This window comes from Leptodactylus fuscus, chromosome 8 (assembly GCF_031893055.1).
Source record: "Leptodactylus fuscus isolate aLepFus1 chromosome 8, aLepFus1.hap2, whole genome shotgun sequence".
Classification (NCBI taxonomy): Eukaryota; Metazoa; Chordata; class Amphibia; order Anura; family Leptodactylidae; genus Leptodactylus; species Leptodactylus fuscus.
Window position 1 is genome coordinate 10942045 of NC_134272.1, and position 25972 is coordinate 10968016.

At 46.2% G+C, this 25972-nt stretch overlaps 1 protein-coding gene across 2 annotated transcripts in view; it reads right to left on the reverse strand.

Moving 5' to 3' along the window:
• CLUAP1 (clusterin associated protein 1) overlaps positions 1 to 25109 on the reverse strand; it is a 37292-nt gene extending 12183 nt beyond the window's left edge. For both annotated transcript variants that reach the window (XM_075284094.1, XM_075284095.1), the window contains exons 1-6: positions 25027 to 25109; positions 23897 to 24008; positions 22929 to 23013; positions 13626 to 13805; positions 13055 to 13150; positions 4972 to 5055 (exon numbers count right to left, since the gene is read on the reverse strand). In XM_075284094.1, coding sequence (XP_075140195.1) covers positions 4972 to 5055; positions 13055 to 13150; positions 13626 to 13805; positions 22929 to 23013; positions 23897 to 24008; positions 25027 to 25048 — 579 coding nt within the window. In that variant the 5' untranslated portion in view covers positions 25049 to 25109. The remainder of the gene's footprint in view (positions 1 to 4971; positions 5056 to 13054; positions 13151 to 13625; positions 13806 to 22928; positions 23014 to 23896; positions 24009 to 25026) is intronic.
• Positions 25110 to 25972: the final 863 nt, after the last annotated feature.

Consider the following 25972-nt stretch of genomic DNA (forward strand, 5'->3'; position numbering starts at 1 on the left):
CCCATCACTCTATTCGTATGCGCCCCATCACTCTATTCGCACGTGTCCCATCACTCTATTCGTATGCGCCCCATCACTCTATTCGCACGTGTCCCATCACTCTATTCGCACGCGTCCCATCACTCTATTCGCACGTGTCCCATCACTCTATTCGTACGTGCCCCATCACTCTATTCGTACGCGCCCCATCACTGTATTCGCACGCGTCCCATCACTCTATTCGTACGTGCCCCATCACTCTATTCGTACGCGCCCCATCACTCTATTCGCACGTGTCCCATCACTCTATTCGTATGCGCCCCATCACTCTATTCGCACGTGTCCCATCACTCTATTCGTATGCGCCCCATCACTCTATTCGCACGTGTCCCATCACTCTATTCGCACGCGCCCCATCACACTATGGAAAGTCTATGGGTTTACAGTACAGACTACAGAGCTTGGCTATCTCAGTCATCGCCATAGACTGTGACTGGAGGGGTAGGGTTTTTGTGAATGGGGACCCCCAGCAGTTGGATCACCAGGAATCATACATTTATCACCTTTCCTATGGACAGAGGCTAGCCCCCTCATGTGATCGATTTTCTTATCCTCACCCCCGTCCACTCTTTGTCTCCCCTCGATTCTCACACTTGAGGCTCTGTCTTTTTCGCATACAGATGAAGGAGTCTGTGTCCCCCATTCAGGTGGTCTGGGCAGGAACAGATATTTGGTGTCATGGCGCCCGTTACGTGTCCTGCCCGTCAGCTAGTCACTGTCACGTTTATCTGCAGTGGTGTCATGAACGAGAAACTTGGACTGCACAGACTGGAGCTGTATCATCTGTACGGACAAATCCAGGTTCTGTTTGGGATCTGAGGACAGTTGGGTTGTAGTATGGAGGCCTCGTGATGAGGCTCGTGGTACACTGCCCCCTGCTGGTGTACTGACGTGGGGGCCATCACATTGGACAGTCGGTCACCCCTAGTAGCGATACGAGGACACTAACAACTCAGTGCTATGTACAGGACATGCTAGGGCCACGTGTGCTGTCTTACGGCCGGGCAGACTACTTCCCAAAGAATGACTCCACCAGATTACAACACTTCTATACAACCTGTATACCTCCGTACCCAACCGTATCTCATCTTGTATCCAGACTAGAGGTGCCAACAGGATCCTGCGCCCAATTGTTCCCTCAATAACCTTCTCTTCTGGCTGTAATATTGTCATCTCCTTTATAGATCACCATTACATCCCATTGAGGAAGCTTCACCAGGACAACAACGAATTCTTGGTGCGGTATATTTCTTTTTTAAAAAAAAATTTATGTAGATTATGAGCCCCATATAGGGATCACAATGTACATTTTTTTCCCTATCAGTATGTCTTTATAGAATGGGAGAAAATCCAAACAAACACAGAGAGAACATACAAACTCCTTGCAGAGATTGTTCTTGGCGGGATTCGAACCCAGGACTCCAGCACTGCAAGGCCTCAGTGCTAACCACTGAGCCAGCGTGTTTTCCGGCAGTGAGTATATTTCTGTAGCAATGATAAAAGACCTGGGATCGACGCTGCAGATTTCTCCATCCATGCACACGGTAAGTCCATTACAGCCACTTTGATGAAGTTTATGGTGCAGCGGCCATAATCTGGGGCGGTATATAGTATATCCACCTTCTACCCATCATCTGATCCCAGCACAAGTGCAGAGTGGCCAGCCCTTCATCCTAAACATTACAATTACATGGCACTTCGTAAAAGCCCTCTGCTAAACACAAAGCATAAACCGTCTGGTTGAGGGTAATGTGAAGTCGCCTCTGTCATTACGATCTTTCTCCTCCGACTCGCCGGCTTTCGGTCCTGGCACAACCGCTCATTATAGGTGAGGAAATTCTAGTGCAGGAGGTGACTCTATGACATATGTCAGCGGTGAAGAAAGGAAGGTTTTGGGAGGCCGGGGAGCGGAGGAGGACGCAGGCTTTCAGCAGGAGGGCTGCGTACACACTGTGCACTCGCATCCTTTATGTGACAGCACTCAGGAGAAAATTATTATCTGGAGCTATTAATTGTACCGGGTATACAAGATAAATCATATATATGTATTGTGACTGCGCCCACATTAAACTCTATTGACCGAAGCAAGCGGGCGCTCTGACCACTCTGCAAGCTGCAATGCTCTGCGGGATCTGACCAGATGGCTAGCCTTCATGTCCTATACACAACAATGAGCCTTGGACCTCCACTGCTGCAACACCCCACAAGACCTGCAGGAGATATTCTGAGCAGCCAGGAGGAAGGGGAAGGAGGAGGTGCAGCTCTAAGATGAAGGTGAAGGAGGGGTGGCGCTGCAGAAGGAAGGGGTAGAAGGGGGTGTGGCTGTTCCTGGAAGGAGGGTATAGCTGCAAGAGAAAGGAAGGGACTGCAGCTGCAAGAAAAAGAAGAAGGAGGGGGTGCAGCTGCAAGAAAAAAAGAGGAAGGAGGAGGTACAGCTGTAGGACGAAGGGGGAGGAAATGGTGCAGCTGGAAGAGGAAAGAGAGAGTGCATATGCAAGAAGAAGAGGAAAGAGAGGGTGCAGCAGCAGCAGGAAAGGGAAGGAGGGGATGCAGCTGCAGGAGGAAGGGGAAAAAGAGGGTGCAGCAGCAGTAGGAAGGGGAAGGAGGAGGTGCAGCTGCAGAAGGAAGGGGAGGATAGAATGCAGTTGCAAAAGAAAGGAAAAGGAAGGGAGGGGTGCAGTTTTAGGAGGAAGGGGAGGAGAGAGTGCAGCTGCAAGAAGAAGCGGAAAGAGGGGGTGCAGCAGCAGTAGGAAGGGGAAGGAGAGCGTGTAGCTGCAGGAGACTGCACTTCCATTTATAATAGTCCGGCTGTTAAAAGGATGCTTCAGGCAAAACTGGAACACTGTTATTCAATGGCAGGATGAGGGGGTGGAGCATGACAAAAGAAATCTTTTCTGCAATTAAATCCCTGCGTCATGCTCCGCCCCATTCAGATTCTGAGCTAGGCAGAACACAGAGCACACAACTTACCCGGACTGTTCCTCTAACAGCCAGCGGAAGTGAATAATAAATAAAATGAATAATAAATGAATGAATAGAATCCCAATAATTCTGGCCAGGGCTCGGTGACTCACTTTGTGCTCGTCATCGGGGAGTGGGAGGATTTCTACCGCCAGCAATGTACAGTATTGATTACATGTGAAGTATGGCGACGTTACTTATGCTTCAATGACGTTCCTTAAAATACTATCCCTGAGCACCTACCAGAGGATTTTTGAGTGGGTAGGTTTACGTTCCAGGCACTGAGCTGGCGTCCCAATCTGAATGACATTTACCCCCCTCCAGAGGAGTGGAGGCCGCTGATTGAATGTTCCTGCGGCTCCTCTGGTGAACATTGTATACACGTACAAAGAGTCTAATGAAGACGATGAGCTCCAGCAGGTAGCGCTGACAAACAGCCTTGTGACAACTTTGCATGTGGCGGTTTTCTAAGTCTTCTCAGAATAAAAATATCTGCTTTAGAATTTCGGGTAGTGGGCAGATATGGAGGGGGAGCACACACATAGTCTACAGGTTTCTGGGCTCATCATAGGTGTTAGGTTGGATTCAGACATGGCAGACTCTATGCAGACTTTACCTGCAGGTTTGCACAAGTAAAATCTTTACCAGATTGGAGTATTAGGCAAGTGGAGGAGATGTTATAAATGTTGATAGACAAGCCTGCTGCAATATAACCAATCCACGGGACCCCTATATAGAAGATCTGTCCTAAGTCCATGGGGTGTTCTCTTCTGTCTGGTTATTGAAAACCAATGGACAATTATAGGGGCCATATTTATTTAAGACGTTTGGCTGCAGATCAAGTCTGGGCTCTGTATTTCTTTAGAGGGTCTGGTCTGGGGTCTGTATTTATTTAGAGGGTCTGGTCTGGGCTGTATTTGTTTAGGGGTCTGGTCTGGGGTCTGTATTTATTTAGAGGGTCAGGTCTGGGGTCTGTATTTATTTAGAGGGTCCGGTCTGGGCTCTGTATTTGTTTAGGGGTCTGGTCTGGGGTCTGTATTTATTTAGAGGGTCCAGTCTGGGCTTTGTATTTATTTAGATGGTCAGGTCTGGGGTCTGTATTTAGTTAGAGGGTCCAGTCTGAGGTCTGTATTTATTTAGAGGGTCCGGTCTGGGGTCTGTATTTATTTAGAGGGTCCGGTCTGGGGTCTGTATTTATTTAGAGGGTCTGGTCTGGGCTGTATTTGTTTAGGGGTCTGGTCTGGGGTCTGTATTTATTTAGAGGGTCCGGTCTGGGGTCTCTATTTAATTAGAGGGTCAGGTCTGGGCTCTATATTTATTTAGAGGGTCCGGTCTGGGGTCTGTATTTATTTAGAGGGTCTGGTCTGGGCTCTGTATTTATTTAGAGGGTCAGGTCTGGGGTCTGTATTTGTTTAGGGGTCTGGTCTGGGGTCTGTATTTATTTAGAGGGTCCGGTCTGGGGTCTCTATTTATTTAGAGGGTCAGGTCTGGGGTCTGTATTTATTTAGAGGGTCTGGTCTGGGCTGTATTTGTTTAGGGGTCTGGTCTGGGGTCTGTATTTATTTAGAGGGTCAGGTCTGGGCTCTATATTTATTTAGAGGGTCCGGTCTGGGGTCTGTATTTATTTAGAGGGTCAGGTCTGGGCTCTATATTTATTTAGAGGGTCCGGTCTGGGGTCTGTATTTTCTAGAGGGTCCGGTCTGGGCTCTGTATTTGTTTAGGGGTCTGGTCTGGAGACTGTAATAGCTTACAGTATTTGGTCTGGGGTCAAGTCTACTGAGTGCATTCATATAGGGGTCAAATCGGGGCTTGGATTTAATGTATGCTCATGCAGATTAGGATTTCCAGCAATGTGGTGTGACAGTGAATAGTAGGCCATCATGTGGCCACATATGCCATAGCTGCGGTGTAGTAGCGACGCTGTGATCTTATTTCCTGCGGCCTTATGTATCAGACAATACGGGCACTTACCAGGACTTCTCTGATGGACGTCCTCAGCACCTTCTCAGTCTCATTAATTTCCAGAGGACGGGCGATGGCGGCAGATCTCAAATCCTGCACGAAGACATAGAATATCGTTAACAATTCCCTAACAATTCAATCTGAAAATTCACCTCTATCCTATATATAACTCTGAGGAGGGTGACAATTTCCCCCATGATCCCCACCAGTATTCTCCAGTGCAAAAACCAATTATGAAAATGCTTTGTCTGGTGTATAATAGGTGACATGCCCTGTCAGTACACAATGCGCAATTCTGCAAAAAGGTCGCTGGATGCAATGTCATAAAATACATCAAATCAGGGAGAACAAGAAGTCACAATCCTGAAAGATTAAGTGCTTGTTCTGTCCGGGCGCAGTGAGAGGCGTCACTCCAGCTCTGCTATGTCTTCATGTGCCGACTGACAATTAAGAGATAGATGATATGAACAGGAGATGTCGATGGGCTGACATCTGTGAGACTGCGAACGCCCTGTTGGTACCTGGATGACACATACAGAGACGCCCACTGAAGCATTAATAATGAATATATATATATATATATATATATATATATATATATATATATATATATATATATATGATAAGATTAAGTCCTGCTAATGAAGCAGATCAACAAAAGGCAACAGGAAGAAATTTTTAAAGGGAATTTTTTATCCCATATATTTCCCATTTCAGCTATGAATGGTTTGGTTTACACTGCTCTATGTGATACTATTGTACTGTATTTGTATCACTAGGCTATGTCTCAGCATCTCCCCGAGCCCCGCAGATAGATGGGTTAAGGTCACCTGAATCAAACAGAGATTTCCCTCATTAATCGATGTCTCCATTGCTAAGATATCACTGGTTTTGTGGAAACGCAAATGAGCTCTTTGGAGCAATGGCAGCGCCCTTTACTAATGACAAAAACAATGATATCATGGCAATCCAGGCAGCGATTCACAAGGGGAAAACACTGTATGATTCTGGTGACACTAACCTATCTATCTGCAGGGCTGGGGTGATGTGATGGTTCTGGTGACAGTAACCTATCTATCTGCAGGGCTGGGGTGATATGCTGGTTCTGGTGACAGTAACCTATCTATCTGCAGGGCTGGGGTGATGTGATGGTTCTGGTGACAGTAACCTATCTATCTGCAGGGCTGGGGTGATATGCTGGTTCTGGTGACAGTAACCTATCTATCTGCAGGGCTGGGGTGATATGCTGGGTCTGGTGACAGTAACCTATCTATCTGCAGGGCTGGGGTGATATGCTGGTTCTGGTGACAGTAACCTATCTATCTGCAGGGCTGGGGTGATATGCTGGTTCTGGTGACAGTAACCTATCTATCTGCAGGGCTGGGTGATATGCTGGGTCTGGTGACACTAACCTATCTATCTGCAGGGCTGGGGTGATATGCTGAGTCTGGTGACACTAACCTATCTATCTGCAGGGCTGGGGTGATATGCTGGTTATGGTGACAGTAACCTATCTATCTGCAGGGCTGGGGTGATATGCCGGTTCTGGTGACAGTAACCTATCTATCTGCAGGGCTGGGGTGATATGCTGGGTCTGGTGACAGTAACCTATCTATCTGCAGGGCTGGGGTGATATGCTGGGTCTGGTGACAGTAACCTATCTATCTGCAGGGCTGGGGTGATATGCTGGTTCTGGTGACAGTAACCTATCTATCTGCAGGACTGGGGTGATATGCTGGTTCTGGTGACAGTAACCTACCTATCTGCAGGGCTGGGGTGATATGCTGGTTCTGGTGACAGTAACCTATCTGCAGGACTGGGGGGATATGCTGGTTCTGGTCACACTAACCTACCTATCTGCAGGACTGGGGTGATATGCTGGTTCTGGTGACAGTAACCTATCTATCTGCAGGGCTGGGGTGATATGCTGGTTCTGGTGACAGTAACCTATCTGCAGGACTGGGGGGGATATGCTGGTTCTGGTCACACTAACCTACCTATCTGCAGGACTGGGGTGATATGCTGGTTCTGGTGACAGTAACCTATCTATCTGCAGGGCTCGGCGATATGCTGGTTCTGGTGACAGTAACCTATCTATCTGCAGGGCTGGGGTGATATGCTGGGTCTGGTGACAGTAACCTATCTATCTGCAGGGCTGGGGTGATATGCTGGGTCTGGTGACAGTAACCTATCTATCTGCAGGGCTGGGGTGATATGCTGGTTCTGGTGACAGTAACCTATCTATCTGCAGGGCTGGGGTGATATGCTGGTTCTGGTGACAGTAACCTATCTATCTGCAGGGCTGGGGTTATATGCTGGGTCTGCTAGAGATCTCATTACAGATCCTCTGTCACTATTTGCTTTGTACTTGAGGAACATATTCAGGACTCTGGGAGAAATTCCTGGAAAGCGCAGCGATGTTATGACTCAGACAGGGAAGCTTCAGCGCTCATATTAGATGTCCCCTGCCACATATCGAATGCTGGATGTAAAAATAGCACAAGGTCCCATATTTGACAAAGCCAAGAAATTATAGCAGAGCGCTGGGGTGAAATAACTACGGGGACGGTCATAAAAAAATATGACCAGATTAAATATACACATAACATATTGTCCCCACTGCTGCCATGAACCCGTTATTTACGCTCAGCGGCATGGCACTTTTATACAGTAAACTCTATTGGCGTGTGACAAGCAGACGGGCACAGACGCACTGCAAAAAGACTGGCAGATGGGACACTGGCCTGAGGGTGTGTATGTTCACTATGAACTCGTATGGGGCTCCTCAGGGCTGTCTCATATGGTCCAACAGCAAACAGTCTCGTGTGTGTTTGGCTTCTGTGAGAGCAACGTAGTCCAAGGCAGACACTGATGATAACTTCACCAACAGTCAATGGCTGACTATATCACATATATATATAAAGGACTATACTCACTGTGTACATACATTACATATCCTGTATTATACTCCAGAGCTGCGCTCACTATTCTGCTGGTACAGTCACTGTGTACATACATTACATTACTTATCCTGTATTATACTCCAGAGCTGCGCTCACTATTCTGCTGGTGCAGTCACTGTGTACATACATTACATTACATATCCTGTATTATACTCCAGAGCTGCGCTCACTATTCTGCTGGTACAGTCACTGTGTACATACATTACATTACTTATCCTGTATTATACTCCAGAGCTGCGCTCACTATTCTGCTGGTACAGTCACTGTGTACATACATTACATTACTTATCCTGTATTATACCCCAGAGCTGCGCTCACTATTCTGCTGGTACAGTCACTGTGTACATACATTACATTACTTATCCTGTATTATACTCCAGAGCTGCGCTCACTATTCTGCTGGAGCAGTCACTGTGTACATACATTACATTACTTATCCTGTATTATACTCCAGAGCTGCGCTCACTATTCTGCTGGTACAGTCACTGTGTACATACATTACATTACTTATCCTGTATTATACTCCAGAGCTGCGCTCACTATTCTGCTGGTGCAGTCAGTGTGTACATACATTACATTACTTATCCTATATTATACTCCAGAGCTGCGCTCACTATTCTGCTGGTGCAGTCACTGTGTACATACATTACATTACTTATCCTGTATTATACTCCAGAGCTGCGCTCACTATTCTGCTGGTACAGTCACTGTGTACATACATTACATTACTTATCCTGTATTATACTCCAGAGCTGAGCTCACTATTCTGCTGGTGCAGTCACTGTGTACATACATTACATTACTTATCCTGTATTATACTCCAGAGCTGCGCTCACTATTCTGCTGGTACAGTCACTGTGTACATACATTACATTACTTATCCTGTATTATACTCCAGAGCTGCGCTCACTATTCTGCTGGTACAGTCACTGTGTACATACATTACATTACTTATCCTGTATTATACTCCAGAGCTGCGCTCACTATTCTGCTGGTGCAGTCACTGTGTACATACATTACATTACTTATCCTGTATTATACTCCAGAGCTGCGCTCACTATTCTGCTGGTACAGTCACTGTGTACATACATTACATTACTTATCCTGTATTATACTCCAGAGCTGCGCTCACTATTCTGCTGGTGCAGTCACTGTGTACATACATTACATTACTTATCCTGTATTATACTCCAGAGCTGCGCTCACTATTCTGCTGGTGCAGTCACTGTGTACATACATTACATTACTTATCCTGTATTATACTCCAGAGCTGCGCTCACTATTCTGCTGGTACAGTCACTGTGTACATACATTACATTACTTATCCTGTATTATACTCCAGAGCTGCGCTCACTATTCTGCTGGTACAGTCACTGTGTACATACATTACATTACTTATCCTGTATTATACTCCAGAGCTGCGCTCACTATTCTACTGGTGCAGTCACTGGCCCATATTTGCCTTGTACGCATAAAAAAAATCCAGTTTTTGAAACGTCAAAAGAATCTATCCCTTTAAGCTCCTGCCTGTGTCGCCTTAATATAGTACAAAGCCTGAACTGTAAATTAGATTAAATTGGGTACAAAATGTCTAGAAATTTTAGTGAATGTGTGCGCGAACACAAAGAGTGTAATAACTAATCAGACGCATTGTCGCCAGCCACAAGCATCTGACTGAGAATTAGGAGCCGCTGCATCCAGCACATGTAGACATGGTGCACATATTGGGGTCGGTCTGACCTTAGGGACCCCACAGGACACAAGAACAAGGGGGGAGGGTGAATGTCAGGTGAATGCAGAGAACCAGTGGAGGTCCAGGTAGTAGAACCCCCAAAGATTAGGAGGTGACGGTAGTAGATTCCAGCACCAGTTATTGTGGTGGGAACAAAAAGCTTAAATATTGATGAAATGTGATTAATATGAGATTGGTGGGGGTAGCTGTGGTGGGCAGGAATAGCTCTGTACATTGTGCAGTGGCCATAAATGGTACTGCAGCTCAGTCTCATTTACGTCAATAGGACTGAGCTGCAATACCATTCATGGCCACTATGCAATGTAGGGAGCTATGCCGTGTATAGTATCACATGCCTTGCTGTTACCTATTAGGGGCCACAACAGCAGGGGCCACTGCCCTTATTATTGCCGTTATTATAGCCCTTATTATTGCCCTTGCTTATTTCTAGGAGGAAATAATATCCAAAACTGCACAGAAAACTGACACCATGTCCCTTGTTCCTTCAGACACTGAATAATTGAATGAATGAATGAATGAATGAATGAATGAATGAATGAATGAATGAATGAATGAATGATGTGAAGCCCCGCTCAGACTAACCCAGAAGTGAGGTCTCCCGGGGTACAATCACTTACATAAAGTTGGACGTAGAGGACGGTAATAAACATGGCTGCTATAATTATACGCTGGGTTGCCATGAATGGACGGCCGCTGTCAGGAAAAGACTCGGGGGGATAAGAAGACTCATTAGATCGGCCCTTCCACATTCTCCTTCATCTTTCTATATTCCTGCAGATTTATTGAAGGATAAAACAAGATCCCCCTGCCAGGGCCGCTATTATACCGCCACCATACTGGGTCATACATGGCGGAGACGTATGTATTACTGTCAGTAATCTAGGTCAGGCTCAGGATATATTATTATTAATATATATATATATATATATATATATATATATATATATATATATATATATATATAATATGACTTGAGTCCTCTGGCATGATCACTATCAATCCTAGCCAGGCTAGGGAGCCACAAGATGTCTGACTAAAACAGAATTTAAAAGGGTTTTCCATCCCCAAACAATTGTTCAATATGACGACCAATACACAGGATCACAAGACCCCAGTATCAGCTGAGCGTCAGCCCCACAGACAATGAATGGAGCATAAAGCACGACCACGATTATAGTGAACCCCCAGAATGGAGGGCTCGGGACCCCTGCCCTAGTGACCAGCGCGGCCCTCACAGATCCTACATTACATTGGACAAGTGATAAATGTTCCAAGTACAGTATACAGCAGATAATGGAGTGCAGTGTGTATTATTGCAGGCATTGCGGTTGGCGCCCTCGTATATATTGGCGCCCTGCGGTGGGATCACTTCCTTTGTGGGCTCTGGTGTGTAACAGGAACTATCTCCGGGCACTTGTACAATGCGGTATTATCAGCGGATTAATTCTCTGTATCCGCACTGGCCGAAGGATAGGAAGAAGCTGCAAAGTGGAACAATGATGACGCTGCGTTTGGCATGCCTTGCTATGGACGCTGGACTGAGAACATGTCATTGTATTTCGGGTCATGGCTGCGGTGGGGAGGGTAAGCATGCCAGACCATACAGTAGCGTCATCACCTGGCTGCCTAGCCTACAATACAGAGTATATATGCCGTATACAAAGTGATGGCTCCTACAACGTGGACCCTGAACGTCTTCCTACCCCCCGGGATGGCGGCTCCTCTGACGTTCTCCGGGCCTTGTGAACACTAAGGACTGGCCATTTCATTCTCTAGTGTTAGGGCTGGCGTCATGGTGGCGGGGCTGTGAGCGGTGTCATCCATCACACAAGGTGTAGGCTCATTAGTGGCTGTGAGTAATGGGCTGCCGGTGGTCTCCTGGCAGTCTGTGTGTGTGTACAGGCCTCCCGTTACAGGCTCCGCTATCTAATTATAGACATTTGTGAGTCGCCCGCCAGCGCCCGTGCGGATAGTTTGTGTCACCTCAGCAGGTGCAATAGAAAACTGATAATTATGTTTAACCCTTCTCCTGCTGAAATGATTTTTTTTTTTTTTTTTGTTTTTTTTTCCTTCCAACACCAGAGTAATGGATACGGAGTAGCGATTGGGAACGAAACCGCGAAGATATAGACGTTGCGAGAATCCAAATTGTGTTACTTTTCGTTCCCATAAAAGTGAATGGAGAAAGCCCCGCACACGTGTGACCGCCTCTATATATATTTTTTTTTAATGTAGACTGTGAACCCCATATAGGGATCACAATGAATTTTTTTTTTTTTTTTTTTAAAGGGATCCTACACTTTTTTTTCTAGTTGACACATCGGAATAGCCTTAAGAAAGGCTATTCGTCTCCTGCCTTTATCAGTCACCTCCGGCCCGCCGTTCGGTAGAAATACCGGTTTTTACCGGTATGCAAATGAGTTCTTTCGCAGCACTGGGGACGTCCCCAATGCTGCCAGACAACTCTCTCCAGCGACGCCTCCATCTTCAACAGCGATCCCCTCTTCTGCAACTTCTTCCGGTTGGGGTCACACTCCGGCACCTGCGCAGTCGGCATTGCCATTGGGACGCAGGCAAGAGCCCCCAGTGCTGTCTGAGCGCTGGGGCCCGCCCCCAGTGCTGCGAAACAACTCATTTGCATACCAGTAAAAACTGGTATTTCTACCGAACGGCGGGCCGGAGGTGACTGATAAAGGTAGGAGACGAATAGCCTTTCTTAAGGCTTTTCGGACGTGTCAACTAGAAAAAAAAGTGTTTAAATGATAGGATCCCTTTAATCTATCAGTATGTCTTTGTAGAATGGGAGCAAATCCACGCAAACATGGGGAGAACATACAAACTCCTAGCAGATGTTGTTCCTGGTGAGATTCGAACCCCGGACTCCAGCGCTGCAAGGCTACAGTGCTATACACTGAGCCACCGTGTTGCCCCGACCGCCTCTATATTCAATCTGTGCCTGGATAAGATGGCTGGCAGTCACCTCCGCAGGTGGGATGGAGGTCAAAGGACCCCTATTCTGGATCTAGGTGTGGGTCATCTATCAGACATAGCCTATTATGGAATTAATAGGCAATAATTAACCCTTTAAGGCTATCCAGCTTAATACAATTGATCGGTGGGGATACAACTCCTTTCCTGGTGTCGGCTCGAGTTGCAGTGCTTGTGCGGCCATAGTGAGTGCTGCAACGGCTGTTCCATACACCTGAATGGGACAACTGCTCCAGTATTAAAAGTGATCTGATCTGATATTGCTGACCAAACCTGATGATAGGCCATCAATATCTTTAACCCCGAAATGCCCTTTAACCTCTTAACCAGATTTCCATTTACAACACATTGATATATCCGCCTCTATGTTATACAGTTTATGGCTTACCCTCAGGTCAGCTTCCTTGCCCAAGACGTCATACAGCAAGGCTCCCTTTGAAGTGATTTCAGATGCAAGTTGTCTGGCCATCTTCAAGTCAGTAATCTGAAGAAAAAGGTCATATCCTGATAAAAGTGTGACGGGTAGAGTCTGGGATTAGCAATGATTACACGTCATACACGGACATGATACTGAGATGAGAAGAACCCTAACGCTACAAGAATGCGACAGTAGTTTTTACCAGCAATTGCTGATTAAAGTACGGATCCAAGCTACATAGACCCCCCGCCATCAGGAGAATGAGGGTCCCCACGTGACCTATGTAAATGGTGCAGGGGTGCACGTGCTTGGCCAACGCTCCATTCACTTCTATAGGACGGATGGAGATCACTGTTATGGAAGTCCAACAGAAGTCTATGGAAAAGTGGCCTAACATGTGCATCGTGGCTCTATTAAGATGAGCACTACCACCAAAGTGAAAGCGTGTTCAGACACATGGTCCTTCATACGTGAACAGAAGTGACAACTTTTAAAGGGGGTCCTTAACCCATAAAGAGCTAGAAATCCCTACAATACTCACTTTAGTTCCCAAGTCAAACTTAAAGGTGGACGTGTCCTCATCTGTGACCTGGATGCTGTCGATGCCTTTGGTTTTCATGGCTTTGTACAGGACGGTGGTGACCTTCAGCAGCTCCTTCACGGAGTAGCCGTCCGCCTGGTACAGCTTCTTGGTGTTCAGCTTGATGTGAGCTTTAGTGGCCTGAAACAAGGGGTGAAGGTGAAATGGACCTGACTGCAGATCTAGAGCTACCCTCATATTCTTCTAGCCATAGGGATCTCATATTATGGCGCAGTATAGAGCTATAATAATGCACCCATACAAGTGTAGGGGCTCAAAGTGCTTCCACATTTGTACAGGTTGGAACCCAGTGGCTGAAACCTCAGCTATACATGGCTGCTGACCCCACTGGATTGCTATAGTTTCTGGTGTTGACCTTACTATCTGCTCGCACATTCATTTCCTTGATTCGTTGCTGCTTACTTCCGAAGTCTAAGGTGCAGCACTCACCCAAACAATGTGCCATCTTCAAGCAACAGGTCGGAGGAGGGGTTTCCTAGACCCAAATTGATTATCCACAGGATAGGTTCCAGGCTGATTTCGACTCATGGTCATGTGATCAGAACCAGCACCAGGAACCTGGCCTGCTCCACCTTCTCCCTCCGATACCATGTTCACAACTTTAATCCATTTCAACTGGCTGCAAGTGTGATTTATTTATTGCCACCACCTGTTAGGTGCCTCAGGTAAGTAAAAGGTGCTGTTAATTACACAAATTAGAGAAGCATCACATGATTTTTCAAACAGTGCCAATACCTTTGTCCACCCCCTTTTTTATGTTTGGTGTGGAATTATATCCAATTTGGCTTTTTGACAATTCTTTTTTGGTTTTCCATTGAAGACAAATTAAATGAAAATATTAATACCAAAGAATTTGTGATTGCAATCATTTTCTGGAAGAAAATGAGTATTATCTGACAGAATTGCAGGGGTGCCAATACTTTTGGCCAACACTGTAGATCGACTTGAGTGCTGGATACTGATTGCAAGCAGCACTGACAGAAGCCGGCACAGAAATAGGCAAAATTTAGTCCCCGGATAGCCCCATTAAGCTCCCTCCAGTGGTGACTGTACACAGTCATGATGATCTACGTAGGAGGTTTGGAGCTCTATCTCAACTCAGACTGCTATATTAAGAATGACTACAGAATTTTCAAGTCAATTATGCTAAACATGGGGCGGATCAAGGTCTAGAAAGACATTCCCTTTAAGTGGGGCACCCTCGGCTACTTCCTTACATCTACCTACACTTGATATTCTCATTTTAATAAATTCCTTGGGGAAAAACCCTAATGCTGAGAAGCGGCCCGACATGCCCACGTTCACACTAATAAGCCTGAGGTTCAGCCTGGCTCCTGGCATTTGCCTTGAAAGGGAAGGTTTCGAATGATGCACAGAAAATAAAGTCAGGCTCACACAAAGCGAAACGCGCAGGATCTCCGTGCCCTCCTGATCAAGAGATTCAGCGCGCCAGAAACATTGCAATTATTACAATAATGATCCGCATCAGAGACGGACGCCACGCCAGGAGCCCCCAACCTTCACAACTAATTGTCTCGCTTTTCCTGTCCGTAATTGCACAGGAAGACTCCGCTCAATTATAGGGATCGAGACGGAAATCTGATATCGATGGTCGGCAGCGAGCGAGGAAGCCTATGGAGAAAATATATAATGTAGTGTCTCCAAATGTGTCTGTAGGAATTCAGTGTATCTATATATGTATACACCCAGCTGCTGCTGATATATGTATAGATATATATAGATATATATGTACTGTATATGTTATGTGACAGGGGAAGATCGCCCTTCCTCCATCTGTGCCACACATTTCAATAAGATGCAGAGGAAGAAACAGGAAAACCACCTGGGACTTGGTTATGTAAGATCTCCATTATCAGCATTACATAATACCCTGCAGAGGTGGAAAAAACATAAAAACATCCCCAAAAAAAAGAAAGAAACACCCAATGATGTTGCAGATGTATAATCTATAGAGATGAGCAAACACTGTTCGATCGAATATCAGGCCGTTGGAGGTGTTCGATTCCAATCGAATACCACGAGGCAAACGCAGTAAAAATTCGTATCCCCTCCCACCTTCCCTGGTGCTTTTTTTGCATAAATAACTGCGCAGGGGAGGTGGGACAGGAACTACGACAACTGAGGCATCGAAAAAAAATCGGAAAAAGTAATTGGCGGCCAAAATCAGGTGACTTCCAATTTATACGAATGGTGGATTTTACTTTCGGTTAATTTGAGACTGTGAACTAGACAGGGACAGATGTACAGGCAGGGTTAGTTAGGGGTTACCTTTATTTAGGGGGGAATATAACTCACCCAGCTCTTTGGGGCTCTATTTGGTAGGGATCCCTGTCAGCTTGCGATATGCGCAAGCTGACTTTCTCCCATAGGAATGCATTGACCAGCGTTGATTGGCCGAATGCCATACAGAGTACAGCATTCGGCCAATCAACGCTGGTTCTGCCGGAAACTCGTCTGTGAGAAGGCGGAGTCTAAGATCAGACCACAATGGAGACCGCTGTGGACCGATCTTAGACTCCGCCTCCTCCGGCAGAACCAGCGTTGATTGGCCAACGCTGGTCAATGCATTCCTATGCCGAGATGTAGCCGAGCTGAGCGCTTGGCTAGCACAGCCTGTCTCCAACCCCCCTATTTTTCCACCGCCTGTCTCCAACTCCCCTATTTTTCCACAGCCTGTCTCCGACCCCCCTATTTTTCCACCGCCTGTCTCTGATCCCCCTATTTTTCCACCGCCTGTCTCCGACCCCCCTATTTTTCCACCACCTGTCTCCAACTCCCCTATTTTTCCACCGCCTGTCTCCGACGCCCCTATTTTTCCACCGCCTGTCTCCGACCCCCCATTTTTCCACAGCCTGACTCCAACTCCTTGACAAATGGATGACCGCCATGGTCAGACAGACGTGGTAAATTCTCTAATTCATTAACAGTCAAGTGACTGTATTCCTATGATATATGTAAGACACTACGCACCCAAGACTGGTCTCTACTCCGACTCCACAGTCCTGGCTACAGATCCTTCAAATAGTCAATTGGCTGACTTATAATCAGGCCTGGCCAATCTGATATTGATGACGTCACACGAGTATCCTTAAGACGTCACACGAGCGGAGCCATTGAACCCATCAGATTTCTGATCTTTTACGTCAGGTTGGAGTTGTACTGAACATCAGTCATCCCCCCCAATGTTCCTTCAAAATACCCTTGATATTTCCCAAAGGATTTGTCCCATTTGGTGACCCACTGGTAACCAGGAGAGTGGACCAGTCCTCTTTTCCAATGAGATCAATACACACCTAAACTAAGGTGTAGCTTCATGTGGTCATCTTCTTTGAAGCAGAAGAGATTTCCTTGCGGATTACTCATCCATACGTTGTCTTGGTGAATACCATCTCCTTAGTAACTCGGATGTTCCTATAGATGCTTCACTGCACTTGAGGACTTTCCTATATGTTCCCTTCCTTGATGTAGAAGTCTGAGCGCACTCCAAGACAGCTGGATCCTTCACGGCACAGATAACTGATCCAAGTAGACAAACCTGTCAACAACTGACTACGTCTTCAAGTCTCATCCTGCTGATCTTAAAGGGAACCTTGCACTGTAACAAAGACAGGCCTTCCCATAACACCTGAATTCATTTGCTGCCGTCAGTCCCAAATTGGCGGGGGATTGTCCTAAATTTTGAGCGACGATCCAATCAAATTTGGCCTGTCCTGGTCTGAAAAGCGGATGACGTCTGTTTCTGAGGCGCCCTGAAGGGAGTCATATGAGCCTTGTCAGAGCTTCTTACTAGATCATGTGATTCTAGGAATCGGAGGGAGGAAACCGGAGTCCCCAAAAGAGACCCACACAATGTGGAGAACATACAAACTCCAGCGCTAACCACTAAGCCACCGTACTGTCCATATTCATATTAGGAGTCAATAGGGAGACTGGGGATATAGTAGTATAAGGTGGGCAAAATTTACATAAAGGTCATATTATTGGGGGTCAGGAGGCAATGTGGGGAGCAAGATTGGATTGGCCACCCTGAAAACTTTCATGGTTATGCTTTGCTGAACAAGCCACCACTACCACTACCACCACTCCCCTTCCCCATGTGAATCTGAAGGGGTAACATGTATCATTAAAGAGATGAAGGCCACCCCTCTTCCTCTGGAGGAGATATTAAGACTTGGTTATATTCCTAGATCATGCTTTCAGCTTTCAGGAAAATCAAGCATTGATCTATAGGGAGATACCTTTCAAAAGGTGGCGCTAGAGCAAACTCTGCTTTTCAACCAGGGAGGACTTTTTTTTTTTTTTTTTTGCATATTCCAACTCCTGAGTAATATCAACGTTTGATGAGGTCACACTGGCGCTATTCTGTCTTACGAAAGGCTTCTGTACCACTGCTCGGACATTCATTTATACTACCGCCAGTATTAAAGGGGTCATATGATATATGTTCTGTGGACATGTGATATACGGTCCATGGTCATGTGATGGACACACAGGTGCACAGTTCGTTAACAGGCAGATATCTGATTATTGTGCTGTGACTATAACGAGCTGTTTATTATGCAAACATTAACATTTGTCTCTCAATATTGGTCAGAATGTGGCTGAGCCCTTTAAGAAGTCGCTTTTGGGTGATCACTAGATATTGCTGGATTTAATTGCATGGAAAAAAAAAAATGGTACCATGCCCCCTCCCCCACCAACTGAGTCCTGTATTGTCACTGGGATATGACAGCTCTATCATCTCATGTAAACACCTACCTTCTTGAAGACGTGATGACTGATGGGCATTGAGATATCTTCCCGCCATGCGGAGGTTGTGAGCGTTGTCTTTCATTGTAAGTCATTACTGTAACTATCAATTTTGTGTCATAAGGCACAATACAACCTAATCTAGTGTAGATATCATTAGGCGCCAAGGACGATCTCTTACACTATCAGCGGGTGATCCCGAAGCTCCGCGCCTGAAACATGTCTGACTTATGGGACTTGCGTTCATGCACCAGCCATCCCCATGAGAGAAAACATGGAAAATTATATCTATCGGATGGATATCTCGTACGGGTGGAGACCTCATCTGTGAGGGTAGACGTGCCGCAGATGGAATCGCGTCATGCGGTGAACAATCAGTAAGAGTGAAATCCCAGAGTGCCCCATTACACTGCCAGATATATCAACCGCAGTATCTGTACAATATCATACATGACGCAAAGAACCAGGGTAGAACGTTATTTGGGTGTGGGGCTTCCCAGTACAGTCACAACATCTTGGCATGACTCTCCTCTATCTGAGGTGCGGCCTCCGTGGCTCCAGGAAGGAGGTACCTGGGTCTGTACAGTATATAGGTAGGGGGTACGTGTCACAGGACCATCTACAAGCAGGCCAGGACGCAAGGTCCCCCAGCAGAACATTGTCCAGGCCACCACACAACCTCAGTCGACTTGTCCTTTTACATCCTGGTGACATTTCATCCCCTACTCGGGGCTGTCCACATGAGGTGACATGTCACTGATCACACCAGGTCGCCTTCTTTCATTACTTTATCAACCAGTTCCGATGCCCACGATAGTCACTTTCAGTGGTGGACAAAGGACGCTCAGAAAGGTCTGTACACAGCCCCATACACGGCAAGCTGCAAAGCCCTGCGTTATCTATATTAAAAACAAAACAATATTCTGCAATTTTTTACTCTGTCCACTAAGCCTAATAGAAGCCTTCCACTAATTCTGTAGGGCTTTTTATTGCAGTGGTCGCCTTACTTACATCACAAACAAGACAGGGTTACAACAGATGATAACACCTCTATAGATAACACCCATTGTGACCGATAATTACATCTATGACTGACAATAGATGATGTCACGACTTATCTCCTCCCCCTCCCTGCACTGAGCATGTCTAGAAAACTCTCCCATGGACCTCAAGGAGTTGGCTCCAGGCCACGGCTACCTTTGGCTGACCATGAATATGCAGTAAAACTGAACACTACAGGCAAGATGGCCACCACAGGTCCACGCAGGGAAATCCAAATGGAGTGCTTCAAAATATGTAAAAAATTCCCTATAGTTTATATTTTTAATGCATTAAAATATAAAAAAAAAAACTATAGAACTGACCGATCTCTGAGGGTCCCCCCAGTGATCAGGAGGACTCGGGACCAAAAGTCTCCCTAAAGCTTCTTTATGGATGGGTCTTGGGTCACTATTAGAGATTACAGTCCCAGCATCCCTATAGAAGTGAAGGGTGCGCCAGTCACGAAAGCATACCGGGGCTCCAGTCACACAGAGGCTTTAGGGAGGCCGTCCAGTTCCCAGTCCTCCTGATCACTGGGAGACCCGGCCCTGATCAATGGGGGAATCACTGGCACTCAGGCCTCCTGTGGATAGGGAATACGTGTCCAGTATAGCATTACATGAATCCAATCTTCATCCCTATGTGATAATGACTGTGTGGGTGGTAAAGGTCAGCAGTATGACCCATGTTAATAATGAGCACAAGATCAATTCTGGCTCATTATTGCTCTTCTATATACACTGCCCTAGTAGGATGACTCCCCATTACACCGCATGTCACTATTCTGCATGCATGAATAATACGGGCCATTACAAGCCCTGGTAATATACCTTATCAGAACAGGCCTCCTTCTGCTCCCACTCCGTCTTCTAAACTGGCTGTCACGGTAAGTTGTTGCCTTATCTATATCAAGATGGACTGCAAGTCACATGACTCAGATTTCACATGTCTATAGAAGTCTATGGAGGGAGAGGAGTAGCAGCAGAACCACACACATCCTAAATAAGGAGCTTTCTATCTCAACCAAAGTGCTTCGTTCATAATACAACAGGTCGATACTGCTTTATATATGTCCTGCATGATCCTGGGCCGGTTTCTAAACGAGAGAGAGATATGAAGGCAATTTTCCTGTGTGCAATGTCTGTACCCAGCAGCTCAGGGAGAACTGCAAACTACAGACAGAGCCTGTAAAGGGAAAAACTGATCATTAAGGCAGAATACAAGTTATACAATGGCCGGAAATATTCATTTGTGGTAATCCCTATTTGTATAATGACCCTGCACCTGACTATGGTAATACCCTGTATGTATAATGATTTTGCAACCACCTTTAGGGTAATACTCTGAATGTGCAATGGATCCTGCACCAAACTGTATAATGATAACTTCTATGTATAATGACCCTGTACCCACTTCTACAAAATTACTTACTTAAAGGGGTTGTGGCTTTAAGGACACTTATTCCCTACCCATAGGGGCCGACCAAGCCTCCTTGTGACCGGAGCATCAGTTCACTTTCATGACTGGCGCTCCATTCACTTCTAGAGGCTGTGGGCAATTCCGAGATTACAATCCCGGCCGCCCCATAGAAATCATTCGGGTGATGGTCACTGAAGCGCACTGGTCATCCATTCATAAGGAGAGTTTAGTGGGACATTTGGTTCCCCATTCTCCTAATCGCTGGTGCTAGGAGTCTCACACTGTGTCCTGAATGGCACGATCCCTTTAAGTCTGCTAATCCAAGTAGCACTTAGAAATGTAGGATCCAGGTTGAAGGTTTGGACTCCACAATACCTGAGCTAACAGAGGAATCCCATCTATAAGAAAGATCACGTACAAAGACCCAACAGATCCGTGTATCAAACCATTGAGATCTGACACACACAGCACAAGGTTCTCTAGAGTGCAAATCTTCATTAGTTGCCCATCTATAAGCTCATTCCTCTATTTTCGTTATTCTGCCACACAGGAATAAGCCGAGGAAACAGAGGAAAGATAAAGCAAGGCGGTCGGCTGGCACTAAATCACCGCCATGTGACCGCAATGTACGTCAATCAGTCAGGATAAGACGTCTCGCTGGATATGTACTAGCCTTGTCTCCTTGTGTGACCCCCTCCTCAGTCGGGTGCGGTGCGATAAAAGCAGTAACCCACATTTAAAATACCGTCCTCATATATTGTTATTCTGAGATACACGGCCTTGAGTTCCTTTGAGAATGGATTCCCCTACTCCACCTTCCCCCACAAATTCTGTACAGCTGAACACAAAGGAGTGTTATATTGATTCAGTACCTAGAATGGAAGAAATATGGGGCACGGAACAAAAAATATGGAAAGACAAGGACAGTGACAAAGTCTATGGTTGGTTAGAGGGAATACAGAACTCTTACTGGGCTCAGCAGCTCATAGCTTATCTGGGTAAACGTCACAAATCTGGTGGTCAGCAAGGACCCCTGGGACCCTCACCATTCTGGAGAATGAAGAGACCGAGGTCATAGAGGCCGCACTGCATTTCTCTGCTTAGTTGGTGACCCGGTATGTCACTTTGCAGGTACGGGAAGAAGCTTAAAGAGGACCTTTCATGTCCTCGGGCACATGCGGTGCCCCGACGAAGAGCTATCGGTCCCGTTACTGATAGCTCTTCACTGTCAGAAGGGCGTTACTGGCAGCTTAACTGGGAACTTTTTTTGCGAGCGTTGGTGAATATTTTTCTAACATACCTTATTAACCTATCTAACTTCCTTTTAAGAAAAAGCAGGTTGTAATAATCCAACTAACAATGATCTAAAGAGGCATGGCCATAGAGACTCTGTCCGTATACCTGTACTCAATGCAGTATGCAGGGCTGTAGCATTTACCAAAGGGCCAAATGGCCGTATCTCAGGTTTTATATCACCTAGAAAAACGGTTCTGGCAGAACAAGAAAGATGAGATTGAAATACTAATTATAAAAGACCAAGAGACATGACTGGTTATAAACACAGTCAGGGATGCGGAGATGAACTGCTGTGTGTAAAGTTAAATTCGTGACTGTGTCATTAACTAGTAATAGCTCAGGTCCTTTACAGCTAGTACGACAATCTTGGAAGATTATGACACCAGAACCACTTTGAAGTGACCATCGTCCCCTTTGGTAAATGCTTCGGCTCTGCATATTCACAATATAAATGTGTACAGACTTTCCTTAGTAACAGCTCAGCTACAAGGTTGCGAAGGTTACAGGTTACTATTATTACAGGCAATTTTCTATTAAAAGAAAGTTAGATAGGTTAACAAAGTATATTACAAAAATCATCACCAAACTCCCTTCAACACAAGGACCCCCCCCACACACACTACTATTTACAAGGCCTGTACAAGACATAGGGGGCACAAATTAAAAGTCTTCATCAAACATCAGAACAAGACCAAAGAACCAGGACAACAATCTTACCATGAACTGTGCAACGGCTTTAATGAAGAAGACTCTGTCCTGCTCTGTGTCCACATCCACAGGTAACGTCATGTTAGGCTCATACCTTGAGGGGGGGGGGAACAAGCAACGGTCATCGAAACGCTAATGAAATGCCTGACAAGTCATCCTTTATAACACTGTCCTTTACTCCAGAGCTGCATTCACAATTCTGCTGACGGTTACCAGCTCGTTGACAGCTTAACCCTCTAAAGCAGCAGTGCTCCTGGGGTGCCGTATGGAAACTGTGCTGACACTGACCTAACAAGGACTGCTGGGGGATTTCAGCTCAGAGGTACTGAGATTACAGCTCTAGATACTCAGGATCATGCAGAAAAATGGAGAGTCACAGTTCAAGTGCAACATACCGATTGGTTGTGATTTTCCCCACGTGATATTTGTTGCACGAAGCGGGAAGGCTCCAGCCATGTATATGTTAGAGGGGTAACCATGACTTGATACTGCTGCTCTGGCCTATTCTTAGGTTAGGTCATCAATATCATATTGGTGAGGGTCCATTGGTGATCTGCTGCCATGGCCACTGTCTCTACCCAGTGTATGAAGTCAGAAGCTTATAGCGCCATACAGCGAGTAGTGGCCATGCTGCGTTACTGCAGCTCAGATTCCATTCACTTGGATAGGAGATGAGCTGCAGTTCGCTGGTATAGCTATTTTATGGGGTGCACAGCTGTCTGCCTGTAGGTGTATACACTATTCACCTATAGAATGTGACTGCGAATGCTGCAGGGCCGACTCCACCAATCTGACAGTCACATCCAGTCTTAGGGATTGGACATCAATATCAAGCCTTGACCAAACATACGCATTAAACTGATGGAGGCGGCAACCGATCTGATGGCATGTTCTATTGCAAGTGAAAATGAAAGCTGAGCTGTGATTGGTTGCCATGATGGGATGTGCACCTTATATGTAATATGTATATACTGTACCTTCTCACCAACCAGATGAGGACTTCCGAGACCAGAGGAAAGTTGGGGCTGCGGAAATTCTCCATGGAAATGAGGCGAGGGTAACCCAGCGCCCGCATCATTTCTGTGAAATCTAAGGAGAGAGCAGGAAAGGATTAGACTATGTGGGCGACTTATTTTCGGGTATGTACTTGGTCCTCCAGATCAGCTGGGGCGATGACCTCGACACAAACAAAAATGAAATAACTATAAACTTAGTGGTCTCAACTTTTTTCAACTAACTTTATTTACAATGGACAATGCTTATAAACATGCAGAAGGCTATGTTCAGACTCTGTTGGACTGTTCCACTATTATAGTGGTGTGTCTGTCCATTGTTCTAATCCGCCGAAGGAGGCAACGCTAGTGTGAACCTAGCACCAGAGTGATTTGAGTCGGCCAATGGGCCGAGGTGATGTCGCTGGTACGTGTAGCCATGCAAGACATTACCTTGCCATAGGTCATGAACATCTGATCAGTGGAGGTCCAAAACCCGGGCCCCTGTTAATAAGCTGCTTGAACCTGAAACAGAGCTTGGGCAGGCGCTGCTTGTCACATGACCACGCTGCAGCTCAGTCCCATTCAAATGAATAAAGTTGAGCTGCAATACCAATTAAGTAATGAAGTGGCAGCGGCGCCGAAACAAACACTGCAGCCTCTTTATCCAGCTGACCTGTGGGGGGCGCAGTAGTCAGACACCCCCTGATCTGACGTTAACATCCTATGGTTATACCAGGTTCACACTAGTGCTGCGCTGCCCCTTGTTCTGATCTGTCAGAGGATATACTGTATATGGAGCCTGATGTCATTGATACATTACAGTATGATGTCACTATAATCACTCCCCAGGCTGTGACATCACAGAAAACCCACAACACAAGAGTTACATCATAGAACCAGTGCAGACAACTATCCACCAATCAGATGACGGCTTTCATCACAGGAGCAGCGATCTGATTGGTTGCTCATTACATGTTTACCTGAGCGCTATGTAACGCTCTCCTGTGACGTCACACAAGCTCTGCGCTATATACAGACTGAACGTGAGGGTCACAACCTACAGTAAGGTCTGAAGTACAAGGAAGACATGGGGATAAGACCCCGGCTCTTACTCCTTAGGTCCCGGTAAGACATGCTGCCTCGTCCCGCTCCACCACCACAGACGACCGAACTGAAGCGACTAGGCCGTTTCCAGGCGGAGGCGTTCCGCTGCCATGACAACCGCTGCTCGTACGGACACTCGCTGTGACCAAAAAGGATGGGCGCGAAGATCAGAGCATGCGCAGTAATTTAGTGAGAAGCATTAAGTATCTTAGGAAGCAAAAGGGCAGCACTTACCTCCCAAACACACCCCACCATAGAGCAGCTACAGGGGGGCTAAACGGCCCAATAAGACTCTGCTCTCATTGGCATTAAGGGGTTCTGTTGGATTTCCCTGTTTTACAATCAATATGATGAGATGTCTGATTCTGGCTCTCTATACTGCGGCTATGAATAGCTGATCGGTGGGGGTGCCCGGGGTCCAACCACCACTGATCTGATACCCATGATCTAAGCTAAAGGCTATGTCACCAATATTAAAAGCCTGGAAAACTCTAAGATTATCTACCTATCTGTATACCGCCGACTTTCATTGTGGCCCCTTATACCGTATGATATCACCCTTCTGGCCCCCACACAGTATAATGTCACCCTTCTGGCCCCCACACAGTATAATGTCCCCCTTCTGGCCCCCACACAGTATAATGTCCCCCTTGTGGTCCCCGTACAGTATAATGTCCCCCTTGTGGTCTCCGTACAGTATAATGTCCCCCTTCTGGCCCCCACACAGTATAATGTCCCCCTTGTGGTCCCCGTACAGTATAATGTCCCCCTTGTGGTCTCCGTACAGTATAATGTCCCCCTTCTGGCCCCCACACAGTATAATGTCCCCCTTGTGGTCTCCGTACAGTATAATGTCCCCCTTGTGGTCTCCATACAGTATAATGTCCCCCTTGTGGTCTCCGTACAGTATAATGTCCCCCTTGTGGTCCCCGTACAGTATGACGTCTCCCCCTT